Source organism: Meriones unguiculatus, chromosome 14 (assembly GCF_030254825.1).
Source record: "Meriones unguiculatus strain TT.TT164.6M chromosome 14, Bangor_MerUng_6.1, whole genome shotgun sequence".
NCBI classification, from domain to species: Eukaryota; Metazoa; Chordata; class Mammalia; order Rodentia; family Muridae; genus Meriones; species Meriones unguiculatus.
The window spans coordinates 2,541,970-2,558,743 of NC_083361.1; the positions used below are offsets into that span (position 1 = coordinate 2,541,970).

A 16,774-nucleotide genomic window follows, 5' to 3' on the forward strand; every position below is an offset into this window, starting at 1 on the left:
GTGGGCTTCTATATATCTTTTCTCCTCAGAGTCCACTCATGGATGTTCTTAGCTGACCAATGTCACGCCACTCTCATGAGACAGCTCGAAGCAAAACATCACATGACAAAACTGAGTTTTCAAAGAAGCAAGAAACTTCCATTTTAGTTGTGCCCTTAGAACTTCTTCCTTATTGAAATGTACCATGTCTTCCTCCCCTTAAATCATCCTCTCAGCAGACTCCACAAATGGACCAAGAGCAGGCAGGCAGTATCACACAAATCAGTGTTTCCTTCCAGACGGGATGAATTCCTGTGGCTGCAGTCCACTTCCTGCCAGAATTATCTGCTCTGAGGCTTCCTGCATGCAAGCTCCAGCCTCATCTCTGGTGTTGGGGAATCACTCTTCCCACACAGAGCACCTCTGTGGTTGATGCTCTGAGGGCTTGTGGAAGGCCGTGCTGCCCGGGCTGACTTCTGCTGCACCATCAAGATACTGTGCTATAGTCCAGGCCTCACTTCCCACAATCCAATGCGGCTTGATCAAGCAATGGTGGAGGAGAGTGGGCGGTGGTCTAGGATGAATTATCTCCTGGTCTCAGCTTCAGGCTCTCACACTACAGTTATGTTTCTCTCTCCACTTCCTCCCCTGCTCTACCGATATCCATGCATGTCTCACCAGCCTCTGGTTGCATTTCTTCAGCCCACCCCTGTCCAGATCGTGTAGGGCCCACCCGTAAAAACACTTACCCATGGATCACCCCACGTGGCGGCATGCACTGTTTAGTTTAGCTGGATACAGTAGCTTGGCTGCACCTTTGTAGCTAAATTCCCACATGAGCTTGCTTCTCGTTAGCTATTTCTCCTATGGGTATAAGGTCTACCTACTGTTCTGTTTCTTATATTTAAATACAACTTACAGACACAGACTCCAAAATACCTTGTCACCCGGAAGTCTTTATTCTATGTCTTTTTTCCTCATCATTCCCTTTTCCCTTTTTAACTGTATTTTTATGTTCATTTTTTATTATATGTATTTGTTTTTTTTCTTTCCTCCATTCATCAAGTTTTGTTTGTACATTTTTTCTAATATTTTATCTTTTCTCTACCACTTCAAAACATTTTCTCAGCTCTTTCTTTTCTTTTTAAAATCTTTTCTCCTTTCCCACTTTTCCTTTTCCTGCCCTCTACAATGATAAACACTTCACTTATTTACTATTTCTTTTTTTCTAGTTTCAACTTTAACCATTTTGCTTTAATTTTTTGTTACTTACTTTATGTTATGTATTTGCCTGTGGTTGTATTGTGAGTGCATGTGTGCATGTGTAAGTGTGTACGTGGGTATGTGTGTTCATGTATGTGTGTGGTTGCATTGTGTGTTTTTAGTATACATGTAAACACCACATGTATGCAGGAACCCACAAAGCCAGAACAGAGCATTGAATTACCTGGAACTGGACTTTGAGGAGGCTGCCCTGTGGGTGCTGGGTATTGAACCCAGATATTTTGCAAGACCAGTGAGCATGCCCAGCCTCTCAGCCGTCTCTGCAGACCCCTCATCTACTTTTCTATATTTGTATTAAATAATGTTTAACTTCATAGCTCAAACACATATTACTTGGCTGCATATTACTTGGCTCTAATCAACTATAAATATAGTGCCAAATCTGGGGCTCAGTCTTGGTCTCTGCTGTTGACAAAGCTGGCATTTGGTGGCAGCGGTAGCCATGTCAGTCTTGGTGAGTGGAAGTCCATATTGCTGAGCCTATACATAACCCCCATCTCTGCCACCATGGCTGCTTTGCCCAGGAATGGCTGAGGAAAGAAATGACTGTCCACAGAATGGGTCATCATCCTATCTACTTGACTGTTGAACTCCTCCTCAGCTGAGTTCACTATTTGGTAAGTATTTACGTGGGACATAAGGATTTTCACATCCTTCGTCCATTTGGAGATGTCTAGCCCCATACTTCTTCCCCAGGTGTCTTCATCAATTTTCCAACCATGTTCTTACCAAGTCCCTGGCCATCTAGAAAACCCATTGGCTACAGCCATGACTCAGGAAACAATCTCACATCTGGCCATTTCTCCCTCCAAACAGCATGTATGACCTGAATTTCATGTAACTTGCTGAACCTTCAAGACCTTCTGGTGCCCAGTCTCATATATACAGCTTCCATTTTAGAATGGCTTGCTGCTGTGCACATACTGCTTTATGGCTGGGTGTGTCAGATACTGTTTCATGATGGAAGCTCACATCACATGGTAACTTGGTATGCCACTGTCAAATGTTCAACTTCCACTAAGGCCCAATAACAGAGCAAGAGCTATCTTTCAAGGGACGAACAGTTGTCTGCTGACAATAGTAGAGCCTTGAAGAGCCTTGTTCTAAAATCCCAGAGTTCCCCTCTGTGATTCACATAGAGCATCCTGCCAAAGGATCCAAACAGCATTCTCATTTGCCACTGAAACCACAAGTATCACGAGGTCTTCTGGAGCATACTGTCCATGTGGTAGAGCACCCTGCATGGCAGGCTGGACATATTAAAGAGCCTTCTCCTGTTCTAGGACCCACACAAGAATAACAGTTTTCTGAGTTACTTGGTATATTATCCAGAGTTATACAAGCAAGTGAGGAATGTGCTGTCTGCAGAATCCAAACTGGCCCACTAAACACCGTGCTTCTTTCTTGGTGGTGGGAGGGGCCAGCTTATCCTCCACCACAGGAGGAATGTCTCTGCATGCCTCACACCTCTGTACTTTGAAATTTTCAGTAATGTCGATTTTGGGTTTCTTGCCCATCTTCTGATGTGTGTATGTGCTACTAACAAGTCTAAAGTGGTTATCTTCTCCTCACGTGGCTCAAGTAGCATAATGGCATCTATACAGTTAATATATGTAATCTATAGATAAGGAAGAGACAGACAATCAAGATCCATTCTAATGAAGTTATGACACAGGGCTAGGGAGTTAATATACCCTTGAGGTGCATCTGGAAAGGTATATTGCTGGCCTTGCCAACTGAAAGCAATTGCTTCTGGTGCTCCTCATGGACAGAGACCAAGAAAAATGACATTTGCTAGATCAATAGCAGCAAACCATGTACCAGGACTGGTTAATCTGCTCAGGTAAGGACATCTGGCATGGCAGCTGTCATAGGAGTCGCCACCTGGCTGAGTTTTCAGTACTCAACTGTCATTCTCCAGGCTCTATCTGTCTGCTGCACTGGCCAGAAAAGATAGCGAAAGAGAGGCGTGTTGGGAGCCACCACCCTGCATATTTCACGTCCTTGATGGTGGCACTAACCTATTCAGCTCCTCCTGAGATGTGATCTTGTCTTCAATTGACTATTTCCCCAGGTGATGACAAACCCAGCGGCTGCCTTGCATTAGGCTTTTCCTACCAGAATAGCCTTCATCTCACAGGTCAGGGAACCAATGTGGGCATTATGCAGCTTGAAAGCCTGTCCATCCCACTCATACATTCTAGGACTGAGGAAATACCCCCAGATGACTCCCCCAGTTCAGGGACTCACAGGACCTACTGTGAGCCAGACTTCATCAAAAACTATGTTAATTACCTGACCTCCATAAGTCCCTCTTCAACTGGAGGGCCACAGTCTTTGGTGGGCTCTGCTGGAATCAGTGTCCGTTCTGAGCCAGTATCAGATAGACTTCCAGAAGCCTCATTATTTCTTTTCCCATGGTGTGCAGTAACTCTTGTGAACGGCCTTAGGGCCTTCTGGGAAAGGAGTGGAGGAAAGCAAACAGTAAAACTTAGGTATTTTATCAAGGTCGTCCCTTCTGGGGACCTGGCCATCCCTGCACTCAAGGGGTTGTGAGTCTGAAAACTGGCTGAAGTCTGTTTATTGGTTCACAGGCTAGGATTCCCTCTTGTCATGATTCAATGTAGTTGTCTTTCCTTGGTTTGATAAATTTTCTGTTTACACATTTAATTTTTAAAACACCAACATTATAATGAGAGCTTTGATTTGGCTTTCTGCAACAGTTTGTGTGCATCTAGAGCCGGTCAATGTTACGGCTTAGTTCACTGTTTCATCAGCTTGTTCTGAGATGCTAGAAATTGGTTAATTTTATCACAGAGCTCATTTTTCCCTTCGTCAACTTATCTAGAGATACTAGGAGCAACCAACTCACATCATCATTTTCTTATTTTCCCACAAAATTTCAAAAGTCTTATGAATAGAATAACTAAAGTCCTTTCTTCTCACAATAAGTGAGTCAGGGTAATTAAGTGCATTTGTCTTCATGAGTTTGTTAAATAGCACTCACTATGGGCTTTCTTTAGTTTCCAAGAGACTTCAGTGACTATAGATAGGTGTTGAAAAATTGAAAGCCTGTTCCAGACATTTTTTTGAAATCCATCTTTACTTTAGGATTGTGCAACAGAGTTACACGGCGGGTTCACAAATCATGCGTGTAACTGGTTCCACGTGCTAGATTTATTAAGGAAAGGGCAAAAGGAAGGGTAAAGGGCAGGGAGAAGGGAAAAGAGAAGGGAAGGGGCAAGGGGTCACAGAGATTGCCTCTGGGCAGGCAGGAGAGAAAGAGAGTGAGAGGAGGGGCTTTGAGTTCTCATAGAAGGGTACGCTGAGCATGCGGTGACTTCAGGTGGTCCGTAGGTGGCTTCACAGATGCCTGATATCCGGTTTGTCAGGTCCCTTGGGGATGGCCGTAGAGATGCCTATTTACGGATCCCAACACTTACACTTCTTTTGCTCCAGAATCTCTTATATATTAGTCAGGGGTCTCTAGACCAGTTATTTTCAACCTGTAGGTCACAACCCTTACAGGAGTCACATATCAGATGTCCAGCATATCAGATATTTACATTACATTTCACAACAGTGCAAAATTACAATTATGAATTCGCAACAAAGTAATCTTATGGTCACCATAACACAAGGAATCATATTAAAGTTTCTCAGCATTAGGGAGTTTGAGAACCACTGCTCTAAAGAAACAGAACTGATAGAATAAATCTCTCTTTCTCTCTATCTATCTATACCTCTATATTATATAAATACATATGAATTAGATATCTAATAAATACATGTTTATGTATATATATGTAAGCCTGTATGGCTTACAGGCTGTGGTACAGCTAATCCAACAATGTCTGTCTACTATCAAAGGGCCGGTGAATCCAGTACTTGTTTATTTCAAGAGTCTGGATGTCCCTAGCAGGTCTTCAGTATGTGATGGAATCCCAAAGAAGTAGGCTTTCATGCCAGTGAAGGGATAGACTTGTCAGAGAGAGTGAGGACAAGAAGGCAAAGAGCAAGAGCTTCCTTATTCCCTGTTTCTCAGATAGGCTTCCATAGAAGGCATGGCTCATATTTAAGGTGAATCTTTCTACCTCCAAAGACCTGGATTTAGAATGGGTCTTCCCACTTCAAATGATTCAATCAAGAAAAACCCCTCAGAGGTATGCCCAGCCCTTGAGTTTTAGTAAATTGATGATGTGGTCAACTTGACAACCAAGAGTAAGCATCACAACTGACAATCTAATGTTCTTAGATATCTCTTCATCCCTGTATGCAGCATATGCTTTATGAAGCAAATGGGTCCCAGGCAGATGTATCCAGCTGTTCAGATGGTGCCATGTATCTTGTCTCTTATAGTTTTACACTGATTCATGAGGGAGCAGGCAAGAGATTCTATGGCTTTTTATCCAAGCCCTTTAGCTGAGCTCCAGAGACCCCTCCTTCAGAAACCCATGCAGAGAATATGGGCATGTGGCTGAGAAGAATGGGCCACTTCATCCATGGATGGGCACGTCCTCGCTGATCTGTGATAATTCATTGTTCTCCTGGATTTCTGTCAAGGTGTTTCTATTCCCATCTCTCAGAGTCACTGAGCCAGACACAGTAGCCTCACCTGCCTCAGGGGGTAGGGCACACGTGCCCCAGTGATCAAGGTGTATATGAGAAAGCTAGACTGTTGGAAAGTGTGTGCTGGAGCTTAATCAGTTGCCTGCCAGGGCTGTGGGAATAAAACACCTCAGACGGGATTATTCAGGATGTGCTATAATATCCCAAGTCCCTGATGTTTCAGTTGAGGAAAGGATGACATTAAGAAATTGCCCACAGGGGCCAGTTAGATGGCTCAGTAGGTAAAAGTGCTCGCTGTCAAGAATGACAATCCGAGTTCAAGTCCTGAGACCCACATATTGTAAGAAGAGAAAACACTTCAAGAAGGTGTCCTTTGGTCTCCAAACATGAGCCTTGGCATGTTCTACTACCCACACTCATAAATAAATGTAAGTAAAATACCCCAAACAGACAGACAGATGTACAAAACAAAAATAAACAACAAAACAACTATAACAAAAACCTGAGCAAAAGACTGTGGCTCCAGATCTGTGTTTAAGTACCTGCTGGACTCTTATGGTCTGTGAGAACTCAGTTTAAACTATGTCCCTTCTGGTTGGCATATTGCTTTTTTGAGACAAGGTATATAATTATGGCTGGCCTCCTAGAGACTCACCTTCCTCTCCCTCCTGAATGCTGAGGATAAAGTCCCAGTGCCCTGAGCCGAGCTAACCGGAGTCTTTTAAACCTCAGCTTAGACTCAGATTTCTAAGCTCCTCCTTTGTGAGCTACACACTGGGCTTGGGGACTGCTCTTGTTTAAAGTACTGAATGCTGGGTGATGGGGCAACATTCCAAGAGCTGACAAACAACCCAAATCCTTGCTCAGTGAGTGGCAGCTGCTGTTACCACTGTCCACTGCATGTTTTTATTACCGTCACAATTTTAGCAAAGTGAGTAGTCTTTTCTGCCTCTTCTCTGCATGTGATCTCTTCTTAACGTGCAGTTTTTCCCCTTCTCCCTTCACTCTGGCTCTACTCCAGTGTCCCCCTCCCTCTTGCCCCACCATGCTTCAACCCAGAATCAGATGGGGAGGAAGCTCATGGTGTAAGTTGGTATGATCCTTGTAAATCCCAAGGGTTTGGGAGATTCATCGATGTCTTCAAGCCTCTTTGGGAACTTGAAATGGAAGTTCTGCAAGATGGTGGTGAGGAAGAGGAAGAGCTCCATCTTAGCCAGGCCATCTCCCAAACAGATCCGCTTTCCTGAAGAGGAGAGAAAGAAGGAGCTCAGAAGTGAAGGTAGTTCTCACTGCCACCACACCTCAGTACCTGGTGCACAGCTGCATTCTCGTAGGGAGAAGGGGGCTGCAGCCCTGGAGCATAAAAAATGAACAGGGAAGATTTAAACCTCCCCCTTCCCAGTTTCCCTATACAGGACGTGGGTTGTTGCAAAGGGAAGTCCAGGTGCTTCTTGTACCAATTATGCTCCCAAATGTGGATGCTTAGCTGTTGCCTCATGTATGTATGTACGTTTGTATGTGTCTATCTGTCTGTCTGTGTACTCTAATTTTTTCCAGGCAGCGTTTCTCTGTGTAGCCCTGGCTGTCCTAGTCCCACTTTGTAGACAAGGGTAGCTTTGAACTGAGAGATCCACCTGCCTCTGCTGAGATTAAAGGCATGAACCACCACCACCTGGATGTTGTCCCCTTTTTCCAAGAGTCTGAAGAATTCCTTGTATGAGCATGAGCTGGGGAAGCTGGCAGACTCGGTCTGCGCTTTGGTTTTTCCTCATCTCTGAAAGTTATCCTTGATCCCATTGATACTTTGACCTGTGTCCGGATGCTTGTGCTTGGGAGGATCAGGGGTTGCACATGGTTGACTGGAAGTTAGGTTCCAAAAGGACTTGGTGCAGGAGAATGAGGCTAGGCTGCATCACAGCGAGGGAAGCTGACATGAGTTCCCTTTGGTGTGAGCACTAGTGACCCAGTGTTTCCTTACCTGTGGAAAAGGGCAAAAAAGCAGCGTTCTTCTTCAGCTGCCCCTTGTCATCCAGGAAGTGCTGGGGGTTGAAATCTTTGGGACCAGGGAAGAACTCTGGGTCTGTCATCAGAGAACCTAGTATAGGGAACACTTCAGTGCCCTGGAAGAGAGAAGGAAGGAGATTCGAGAAGTGGAGTGATGGAGATAGCACCTCCCAGGAGTGCAAAGGCGCCAGGTGAGGAGAACTGGAAGGTGCAGAGTTGGGGGTCCTCTGAAGGAGGGGCATTAGGGAATTTCAGTTTTGAAGGGATGAGATATGTGTTGCCTGTGGTAGGATACTGAGATCAAGGGGGTTCATGCCCTGAGGCAGGCTGTCAGAGTGACACAAGATCTTTGCCTCCAGCCCAGGGGTTGAGGGACTGGAGGCTATCAAGGCAGAAGAGCAGGTAGAACTTGGAGTTCCAGCAGTGAGACAAGAAGTGGGGGATATGTGGATGAATCTCCCAGGCCTCCAAGTCTAGGAGAGGTGACAGTGATCTACTGAGAGGGTCCTGGCAAGACTGAGGTGGTAGTCGGGGAAATCTTTGATTGGAGGAATCAGAGTGGGTTGTACAGCAATAGCTGGAAAGGGGCACTGAGGCCCAGGAAGAGAACTGGAGGGTACGGCTGCACCTTGGGGAGGAAGAAGCCACGGAATGTGGTGTTCTTGGTAATCCTTCGAGGAATGCCCAAGGGAGCAAAGTTAGAAAATCTCTGGATCTCATTGATCACAGCCTCGGTGTAGGGCATCTTCAGGCGGTCCTCATACTGGGGCTGTCGGTTCCTGCCAATCACCCGCTCAATCTCCTCGTGGACCTTGGCTGGAGTACAAGGGGAGAGGGGATGTGGTTAAGATCCCAGGGGCCTCAGAACAGGTGCAATGGTTTAAATGTGTAAAACTGTATTGCTGCATGTCTCTGTAAATGGCATGCATATAGTCCATTTGAAACATATCTCCATACCTCTCTATCCTTTTCACAACAGAACCATGGTGGGGGAGGGAAGAGTATCAGGGCATGGACCAGAGAGCAGGAATCTGGCAGCCAGTGGGAAATCAGTGCAGAGATGTATCATATTTTAATTGCTAGTGAGATCTCTGTTTATGCGTTTAAGATGCCCCTGTCTCTGCATAACAGGGCATGTCTGAGCATTCAGGGACCTGGGAGAGGTAGGAGTCATTGTGGTCAACTTGGAAGAGGTTGGAACATCTGGGGTTCCCAACTTTCCCTGCCCCACACCAGCCTCACCCTCCACATCCGGGTGCTTCATGAGCAGCAGGAAGCCATAGCGCAGCGTGGAGCTGACGGTCTCAGACCCGGCAAAGAACAGGCTTAGTGATGTCATCACCAGGTTCTTCATGTGAAACTCTGAACTGAGGTCCTTCTTCTCCTACAGAGAGAGGGAACACAAATCCATTCATCAGCTCTCACCCCCTTGGGGATGTTAAGGTTTTAACTTTCTAAAAACCTTTAGTTGTTCTTTTATAAATATGTTATTAATTCTTTGAGGACTTCCTTTATTGTATTGTGAGCACATTCACACCCTTCCCCAAACCCTCCCAGATGAACCTCTTTCCACACCCACTGAACCTTGGGTCCTCATTTTTTAGACATATATGTGATATGTACTTTGAACATATTCCCCTGTTAACTTCCCTTTTTCCTTTTGTCCTCCATTGAACCCTTTCTTATTCCTCATGAGCCTCCCTCCGATTATGACCTCTTCTTTTGTGTGGCCAACTGCTTATAATTAGGGTTGGCTGCATGAGTACAGGTGAATACAGTTTTGTTTTGGTTTTGGTTTTGGTTTTTTTGTTTGTTTGTTTACTTGAGAAAGAGAAATTTCATGGTAACCCCACCACCAAGGAATAGGATTTCCTCTTTCCTCTCAGCTGTCAACTGCAGACTAAGTTTCTCAAGGAGGAGGGGGACCCCATGGGCACCACTTCTAGAGTTTTCTTTGGACCCAGCTCTCGAAGGGTCCAGACCAGAGGTGGAAAGCCTAATCTCGAGGTCATGTGCAGAGTCTTGGGTTTACATGAGTTTTGCTTGTTTCTCTGTCATGTCAACTGTCTGTCCTGTAGCTATCATTCTGATTTCACTCTTCATGGTTGGACAGTTAGAATGTGAGGGGTCTATAGATCTTCAAGCTCTACAGAATTCCAAGTCCTTTCTTCCAGATGTGAAGCACTCTTCTGTTGCTGTTGTTGTTTTTTAGTTTGGTTTTTTTGAGACAGGGTCTCTCTGTGTAGCTCTGCTGCCCTAGACTCATTTTGTAGACCAGGCTGGCCTCAAACTCACAGAGATCCACCTACCTCTACGTCCTCAACTGCTAGAATTACAGGAGTGTGCCAACATGCACGGCTGCTGTGGAGCACTTTTATGCCATGTAATAAACTCTTGTTGCCCGCAGCACTCATATATGTCTATGTGCATTTCATAACTGGGATGTGAAATGCTGGACAATGTGGTGGCTAATAGCAAAAGCCTTAGAGTCAACCCGTATGTGTGGGGTGTGTACAGTTTCCTGGCTGCATGATGTCCGGCTGGTCACTTAGAAACTCTGGGCAAAGTCTCCTCATTTGTGAGATTTAGTCTCCACAGAATCTTCTTCAGTAGCTTCAAGGGGTTCCAAACAGGCATCTAGCAGAATGAGGACAGTGTCTGACAGGGGAATGTTGGAATATCAGTTGGCATAATGATTTGCTTGCCCATGTCCTGGCTTGGATAAGGCTCAATGTTGGCTTGTTGAGGTTGCAGTCCATATTGTTTGGACACCTCTCCCAAGCTTGGTGCAGAGTGGAGGACTCCCTTTCTCAGCAGGGGCTTCTTTGTCTCCGCCTGACCTCATCTGGAGTGTCTGTAGGGACAGACGCCTCTAACCATATCTGGATCCTGGCCTTTGGCACAGTTTCCCCCTGCTTACCCACAGGATAATTAGGTACTGTGTTCCTGTTCATATGATAGGACTGTGCTGCCAAATGCAAATAAAGCTCTCCTGGCACTTCAAACTCCCACCAATGGTGCACATCTGCCCTGGGAACCCTCCACCCATTTCCCAAGAACTATGTAGCCTTTGTTCACCTGGAATAAAGTTGAAGAATCTTGCTGAGACTGGTCTCAGAAAGCTATTCTGTGTACTCACTGTCTAAACCCTTCTTCTCCCTCTTCCCCTTCCCCATTCATCACATCTGCTCCCTTTGTCCTCCGGGGTCAGGAGCCAACAGTCCCCATGGAGAGGGCTCCCAGGCTCAACAGCTAACTGGTGTGGTTAGCCATGACTGGACTGTGAGGCTCATCACAGGGCTGGATGGGCTCTTCCTTCTTTTCTAAAGTGATTCCCAGCTACCTGGTTGCAGACCTCCATCCCCCAGTGCTGGGATCACCTCCTGCATGTGGATGAGAAAGGAGTCAATGAAGTTCCGTGGGGAATTGAGGTCCAGGGTACTCTGGTTCTGCTTCACTTTCCTTATCATGAACTCTTCCAGTTCCTGAGTGTACTTGATGATCTGTTGCTGTGGTCCTGGCATGTACCTCATCACTGAATGGAACATGTCGTAGAGCTGTGGGTGAGGGAGAAAGGATGGAAAGAGAGCTGTCAGTGGCAATATCCAATGAGCATGGGACTTGTCTCAGGGAAAGAGTGTTACTTGGCTGGATCGCAACACACATCAACTCTACTTTTTCTTTCACCTTTTCAGGTATGCATTCTTTCTTTATCCCTTCCATTAATTGATTTATTTATTTACTTTACATCCCAATCAGAGCTTTCCTTCCTTCCTCTCCTCTCAGTTCCTTCCTCAAACCTCCCCTCTCTCCATTACCCCTCTTTTTCTCCTCAGAGAAGGGGATGTCTTCCACGGATATCAACCCGCCTTGGCATATCAAGTTGCAGAAGGATTAGGTGCATCTTCTCCTATTGAGGCTAGACATGGCAACCCAGTTAGGGGAAAGGGATCCAAAGGCCAGCAACAGAATCACAGGGCTCTACTTTATTCTTTAAAAAACTCCTAATATTCGTTTTGTTGTTTTTACTTTTAATGATGTGCATATGCATGAGTACAAGTGCCTGAAGTCAGATGCCCTAGACCTGAGATCCCCTAGACCTGAGATTCCCTAGACCTGAGATCCCCTAAACCTGAGACCTGTGGTCCCCTAGAGCTGAAGTTGCAGGTGGTTGTGAAATGCCCGCCACAGGTTCTGAGCTCCAGTCCTCAGGGAGAGCAGTGCAGGCTGTTAACTACTGCAGCTGTCGCTGCTGACCAGAGACAGCATGTTCATAGCTGAGTTAAGCTTGAGGGTTATCGTCCTACAGCTTAGTTGGGGTGGCTCAAAGTGGGGCACTAGCAGACATTCAGCCACTTAAGTGACTGTGGATCAAAGCATTATTCCAGCAGAGTGTCATGGAGAACCACATATCTAGATGTTTGGGCATCCAGAAGTCTAAGGTTAGTTGTCTCCATACTTGTTTGAGATTATAACTGGTTTTCTAGATAGTCAGGTCTTCATCCTGGGAAGGTACAGGTTATAGGTATGGGGTACGCCTGTCAGACATTGTTTTGACGTGAGCTTCGTGCAGCTGGAAGACCCTTATTTGGGAGTTTGGGAAAACATCCTATCCAGAGATTTATGTTTGACTGTCTTGGTTGAAGTGCCTGTCTACCCATTCCTGAATTTATGTGGCACAAATGACTGACTCATGCCCACTTGTTCCAGTGGGATATTTTGGAAGAGTGGTGTGCACAGGCAGGACAGTTTCACTGCCCTTGAGTTTGCAGAACCAGGTGTTCAGGAATGGAGGAGGGGCCTCAGGTGTTACTTGTCTCCCATGGGCAGGTGTCTTGACTTTCAGAAGGACCACATACAGGCTTTGTTAGAGCATAAACTGGGGAAACCTGTCCAGGAGAGAGAGACATGCAGAGGGCTTCGCTCTCAGGCTGTCTTTTGTGATACCTGGATGTTGTTAGATTCTGAGTACCGCAGAGCTCCTGCGGTACTCCGATGTAAAGGCCCAATTGCCAAAGGGTGAGGTTTTGGAGGAGTTTAGGAGAGTTGAGGCGACCCTTTCCCTGTGTGAGTTCAGCCGCTGTGGAGCTCTAGAAGGGCATTAGGCAGAGCTGCAGTCCAATACCTGTCCCGTGCGGGAAGCTGCGAATCTGTTCATCTGATTCATCATCCGCAGCAGTGACAAGAATTCCTTGTCCTCGTAGTCGAAGCGGTCCCCGAAGATGATGGAGCTAATGATGTTGGAGGCAGTTTTGCTCAGGTAGAAGGTGGGGTCAATGGGGGCTCCTGTGGGGTGTGGCATGATTGGGAAGATACAGGGATTAGGAGGGAGAGAAGAGTCAAGCGGATGGTATGGGCATTGAGTGAGGGACCAAGCTCACAGCACTAGAATCAGGGGACTGTCTGGCGGGCATTCTTCCCCCGCCCCGTTCTTCTCCACAACCCACAGGTTCTCAGGGTCAAGGCTGTTGCTTCTCTTGCTCACCGCACGTGGCCTGCAGCCTCTGGATTAAACAGCCCGCCTCCTCCTGGATGCGCTCCTCCACACCACGCTTGCCCACGCCGAAGTCTCTCAGTGTAGCCAGGGTGAAGCGCCTGAGTTGTCTGGCTCGCTCCCCGCTGCTGAACGTCACCCCTGTAAAGGTATGATCATGGGGGTGGAGAGAGGTAAAATGAGCTGAGGAAGGAGGTAAAGAGTTGGAGAGAACACAGGGCCTACAGACCCTGCGTCAGACACATGCAGAATAGGAAAGCTGGGATGAGTCAGCCAGTCAAAGAGTATCTTAGCTGGACCAGTTCCATCATGCCCCAAGATACTGGCTAGCTGCTCTGGGTTCCTGAAGTAGCTAAAGCAACCAATATAGTCACGGTCAGACATTATTTTCTGAAATTAGAAGATACCCATAAAAGCAAGGACAGACTACATGCAAACATGCCGGTGGCCCTGGCTCTGGTTCTGTTTATGTGACCTGAGCTATAGTCACGTCTATATTTTGACACTAGGTTGTAGTAGCCGTCAGTGTCTCCCTCAGTTTTTCAGGGAAACAGATTTCTCCTCTGTGTTAAACTGTAACCACAGGCTGCTCAAGGCCATTTTGTAACCTTGGCCGGCCTTTGCTGGAGTATAATGTTCCATAAGCACTATACTCAGCTTAGAGGAGCCATGAATTGTGTAAAGCAGCATTTAAACAAACAGGCAGCATGGGAAAGAGCTGGTTCTGGCTGACCTCGCAGAAGACATGTTTGAAGCCAGGCACCCCCACAGCAGCTCACGGCCTCTGTAACTCCAGGAGATCTGACTCCCTCTTTTGGCTTCCATGCGCACCAGGCATGCACACGCTGTAGGGGGACACATACAGGCCAAATGCCCACACACAGAGAAGTAAGAATATATAATCCTAGGAGCCAATCTGAGCACTGTGGAGCCTGCCTGAGCCCTGCAGCTGACAAGTAAGTGTTCTGTGTGTGGGCACATCCTCTTCATTTCATTCTGTCATTTTATTTTGGATTCAACTCACACCCCCATATGTACATAATTTAAAATAAAATAAATCTTCAAAAACCTAGGGAGGGCCGATGTGCCTGTAGGCAGGTAGGCACAGTTGCACCTTCATCAAGGCCTGCCACTAGCTCTGCTGTGGACTGAGCGCCACATGAACTAGGGGCTTAGAAGGTGCTGTGACTTCAGCGTTTGTGTTGACAGTTGCCAACGCGGCAGAGCTGACCCCTGATGACCTCACTTTACTCCCCAGCGTGAACTGTATGGGTCATTCTTTGGACTCTCAGTACCATCTGGATTTGGGCACCACCCCCACCCCAAAATTGCATAACACAGAGGCCCTCAAGTGGCAGAGACAGAAATAAGGAGGCCAAAATCTGAGCTGAAAACAAAGGTTGTGGATGATTCCAGGTTGGGCTAGAAACAGATAAAAACAGGGAGAGAAAGACGCTGAGGCCGTCTGAAGAAGCTGTTGGGGAGGAAGGAGAGATGTTTTTTGTCTCAAATCAGAGAAAGAAAGGGAGAGAAAGAGAAAGAATTATGGTAGAATGTAGATGTTTACCTTCTTTATGACAACAAAAGATAAAACTATCAAGGGCTGGGCTGAAGGCTCATTGGTTAAGAGCACTCGTTCTACAGATGAGCAGGGTTCTGGTCCAGGCATCCACACAGCATCTCTCAACCATCTGAGACCCCCACTGTATAAAGTCTGATCATCTCTCTGACTTCCGCTGGCACCAGGCACACACACACACAGTGCACATACATCCACACAGACAAATACTCATACATAGAAAAAAACAAAGTAAATAAACCTAAAATGTTTAAAGAAGATGAGAATATCGACTAAATTTAAAAGGAGGATTCAATCTAGGAGAATGTCAAGAGGCTCTAAGAGATAGAGCATGGAAGGAGAACACTTAATGAAACAGAATAAGCAGTAGGGGTAGGAAGCATCTGGGAGCAATGACCACAGATTCTGAAATAGGCCAGGGAGCGACACATCGAGAAGCAACAAGCAGCAGAGTGTGGAGAGCAGGAAAGAGGACTCTGTAGAGCCTTGAAGGGGGAGGTGGGTTAGGAAGCAGGCTCCTTAAATGAGGCTAACAACTGTCCCTGACCACACTCCCCGGCGTGGTACCCTCCTCACCATAGCCTTTGAAGAGTGTGTTATAGGTGGCCTGCTCGCCTCGTCCGCTGAATTCCTCAGCTTGGTCCACCAGAGCCTCTTTGACGGCCTCGTATCCGTACAGCACCACCACACGACGAGGCCCAAGGTGGATGGTGAACACAGGGCCATAACGCTCACTGAGCTGGCATGGGGCACAAGGGACCGTTAAATGAGTTATTCGCCCACCTGAACCAGTACATAGTGGCCAGTTAATATGATATTCTGCTTGGAATAAACAAACGACTGGAAAAAAAAAAAACCCGAAGACCTGGAATAGCTCCGTAGCCTTCTAAACTCCACTATCATAAGACTCTAGCTCACTCCATGAGTTCTCTGTCACAATGAACATGAAACAGCACACATACAGCTATACTCCCGGGTCCCATCCATCCTTACCTCTGTGATGGAACTATAAATGTCTTTTGTATTCAGTTGCAGGTAGTTCCCAATGAAAGGCAGAGGAGTGGGTCCTGGAGGGAGTTTTTCCCTGGATTTCTTCTGCCAGACAGACATCAAGACCGTGACACTCAGGTAGGCCAGTATGACCACAAGGAGCCCCAACACCAGCATGGTGGCCAGTGAGGGTGACAGGCTGATGGCCAAGGCTGAGATGCCCGCCTTTATACTCCCAGGGAGAGAGGGTGCCCTTTGCTCCTATTTATCTAGGTGAGTCTTTTACCTCCCAATCTTATCTCCTAACATTGACGTTGTCTGTGTTGCAACACCCACAACATGGATGAGGGGGGAGACCACTGACTGTCAGACTTAATCCGGAACACTTAAAGAGGTGTTATCCACAGACTGCCCACGTCTGGGTCGCACAGATCAAATCCAGAACTACAAACCTATATCTGTATGGCTGAACACATGAAGAGAGCCCTGGTGGATATTTGTGCTCTGTGATTGAATTCAGATTCTCCGATGTTCCTTAGATACATTCCGTTATTACTGGAATGGTACAGGGGGCATGGCTACAGATGTTGAATCTTTGCGGGGGGAATTATTTTACTTTCTTTCTTTTAGGATCATATCTTGTTAAAATTTTATGTATTTGAATGTTTTCCTTGCACTTCTGTCTGTGTGACGCGTGTGCACCGTGTCCGGGAATGCCAGAAGATACAGACAGATCCCTTGGAAATGGAGTTACACGTGGTTGTGAGCCCCCCCATGTGTGTCCTGGGAATAAAACCTACGTCTTCTGTAAGAGCAGCAAGAGCCCCCTATGCTGTCTCTGAGTCCTAAATCTTTGCACCTGTTTCATTAGGAGA

General features: G+C 46.5%; 1 protein-coding gene across 1 annotated transcript; it reads right to left on the reverse strand.

Moving 5' to 3' along the window:
* Nucleotides 1–6,688: 6,688 nt before the first annotated feature.
* On the reverse strand, nucleotides 6,689–16,118 carry LOC110543408 (cytochrome P450 2A1). Its single transcript, XM_060366496.1, has 9 exons — nucleotides 15,903–16,118; nucleotides 15,486–15,648; nucleotides 13,322–13,471; nucleotides 12,962–13,122; nucleotides 11,217–11,393; nucleotides 9,079–9,220; nucleotides 8,465–8,652; nucleotides 7,811–7,952; nucleotides 6,689–7,075 (listed from the first exon to the last, which is right to left on the reverse strand). The coding sequence occupies exons 1-9, from the start codon at nucleotides 16,074–16,076 to the stop codon at nucleotides 6,894–6,896; spliced, it is 1,479 nt and encodes a 492-aa protein (XP_060222479.1). The 5' UTR covers nucleotides 16,077–16,118; the 3' UTR covers nucleotides 6,689–6,893.
* Nucleotides 16,119–16,774: the final 656 nt, after the last annotated feature.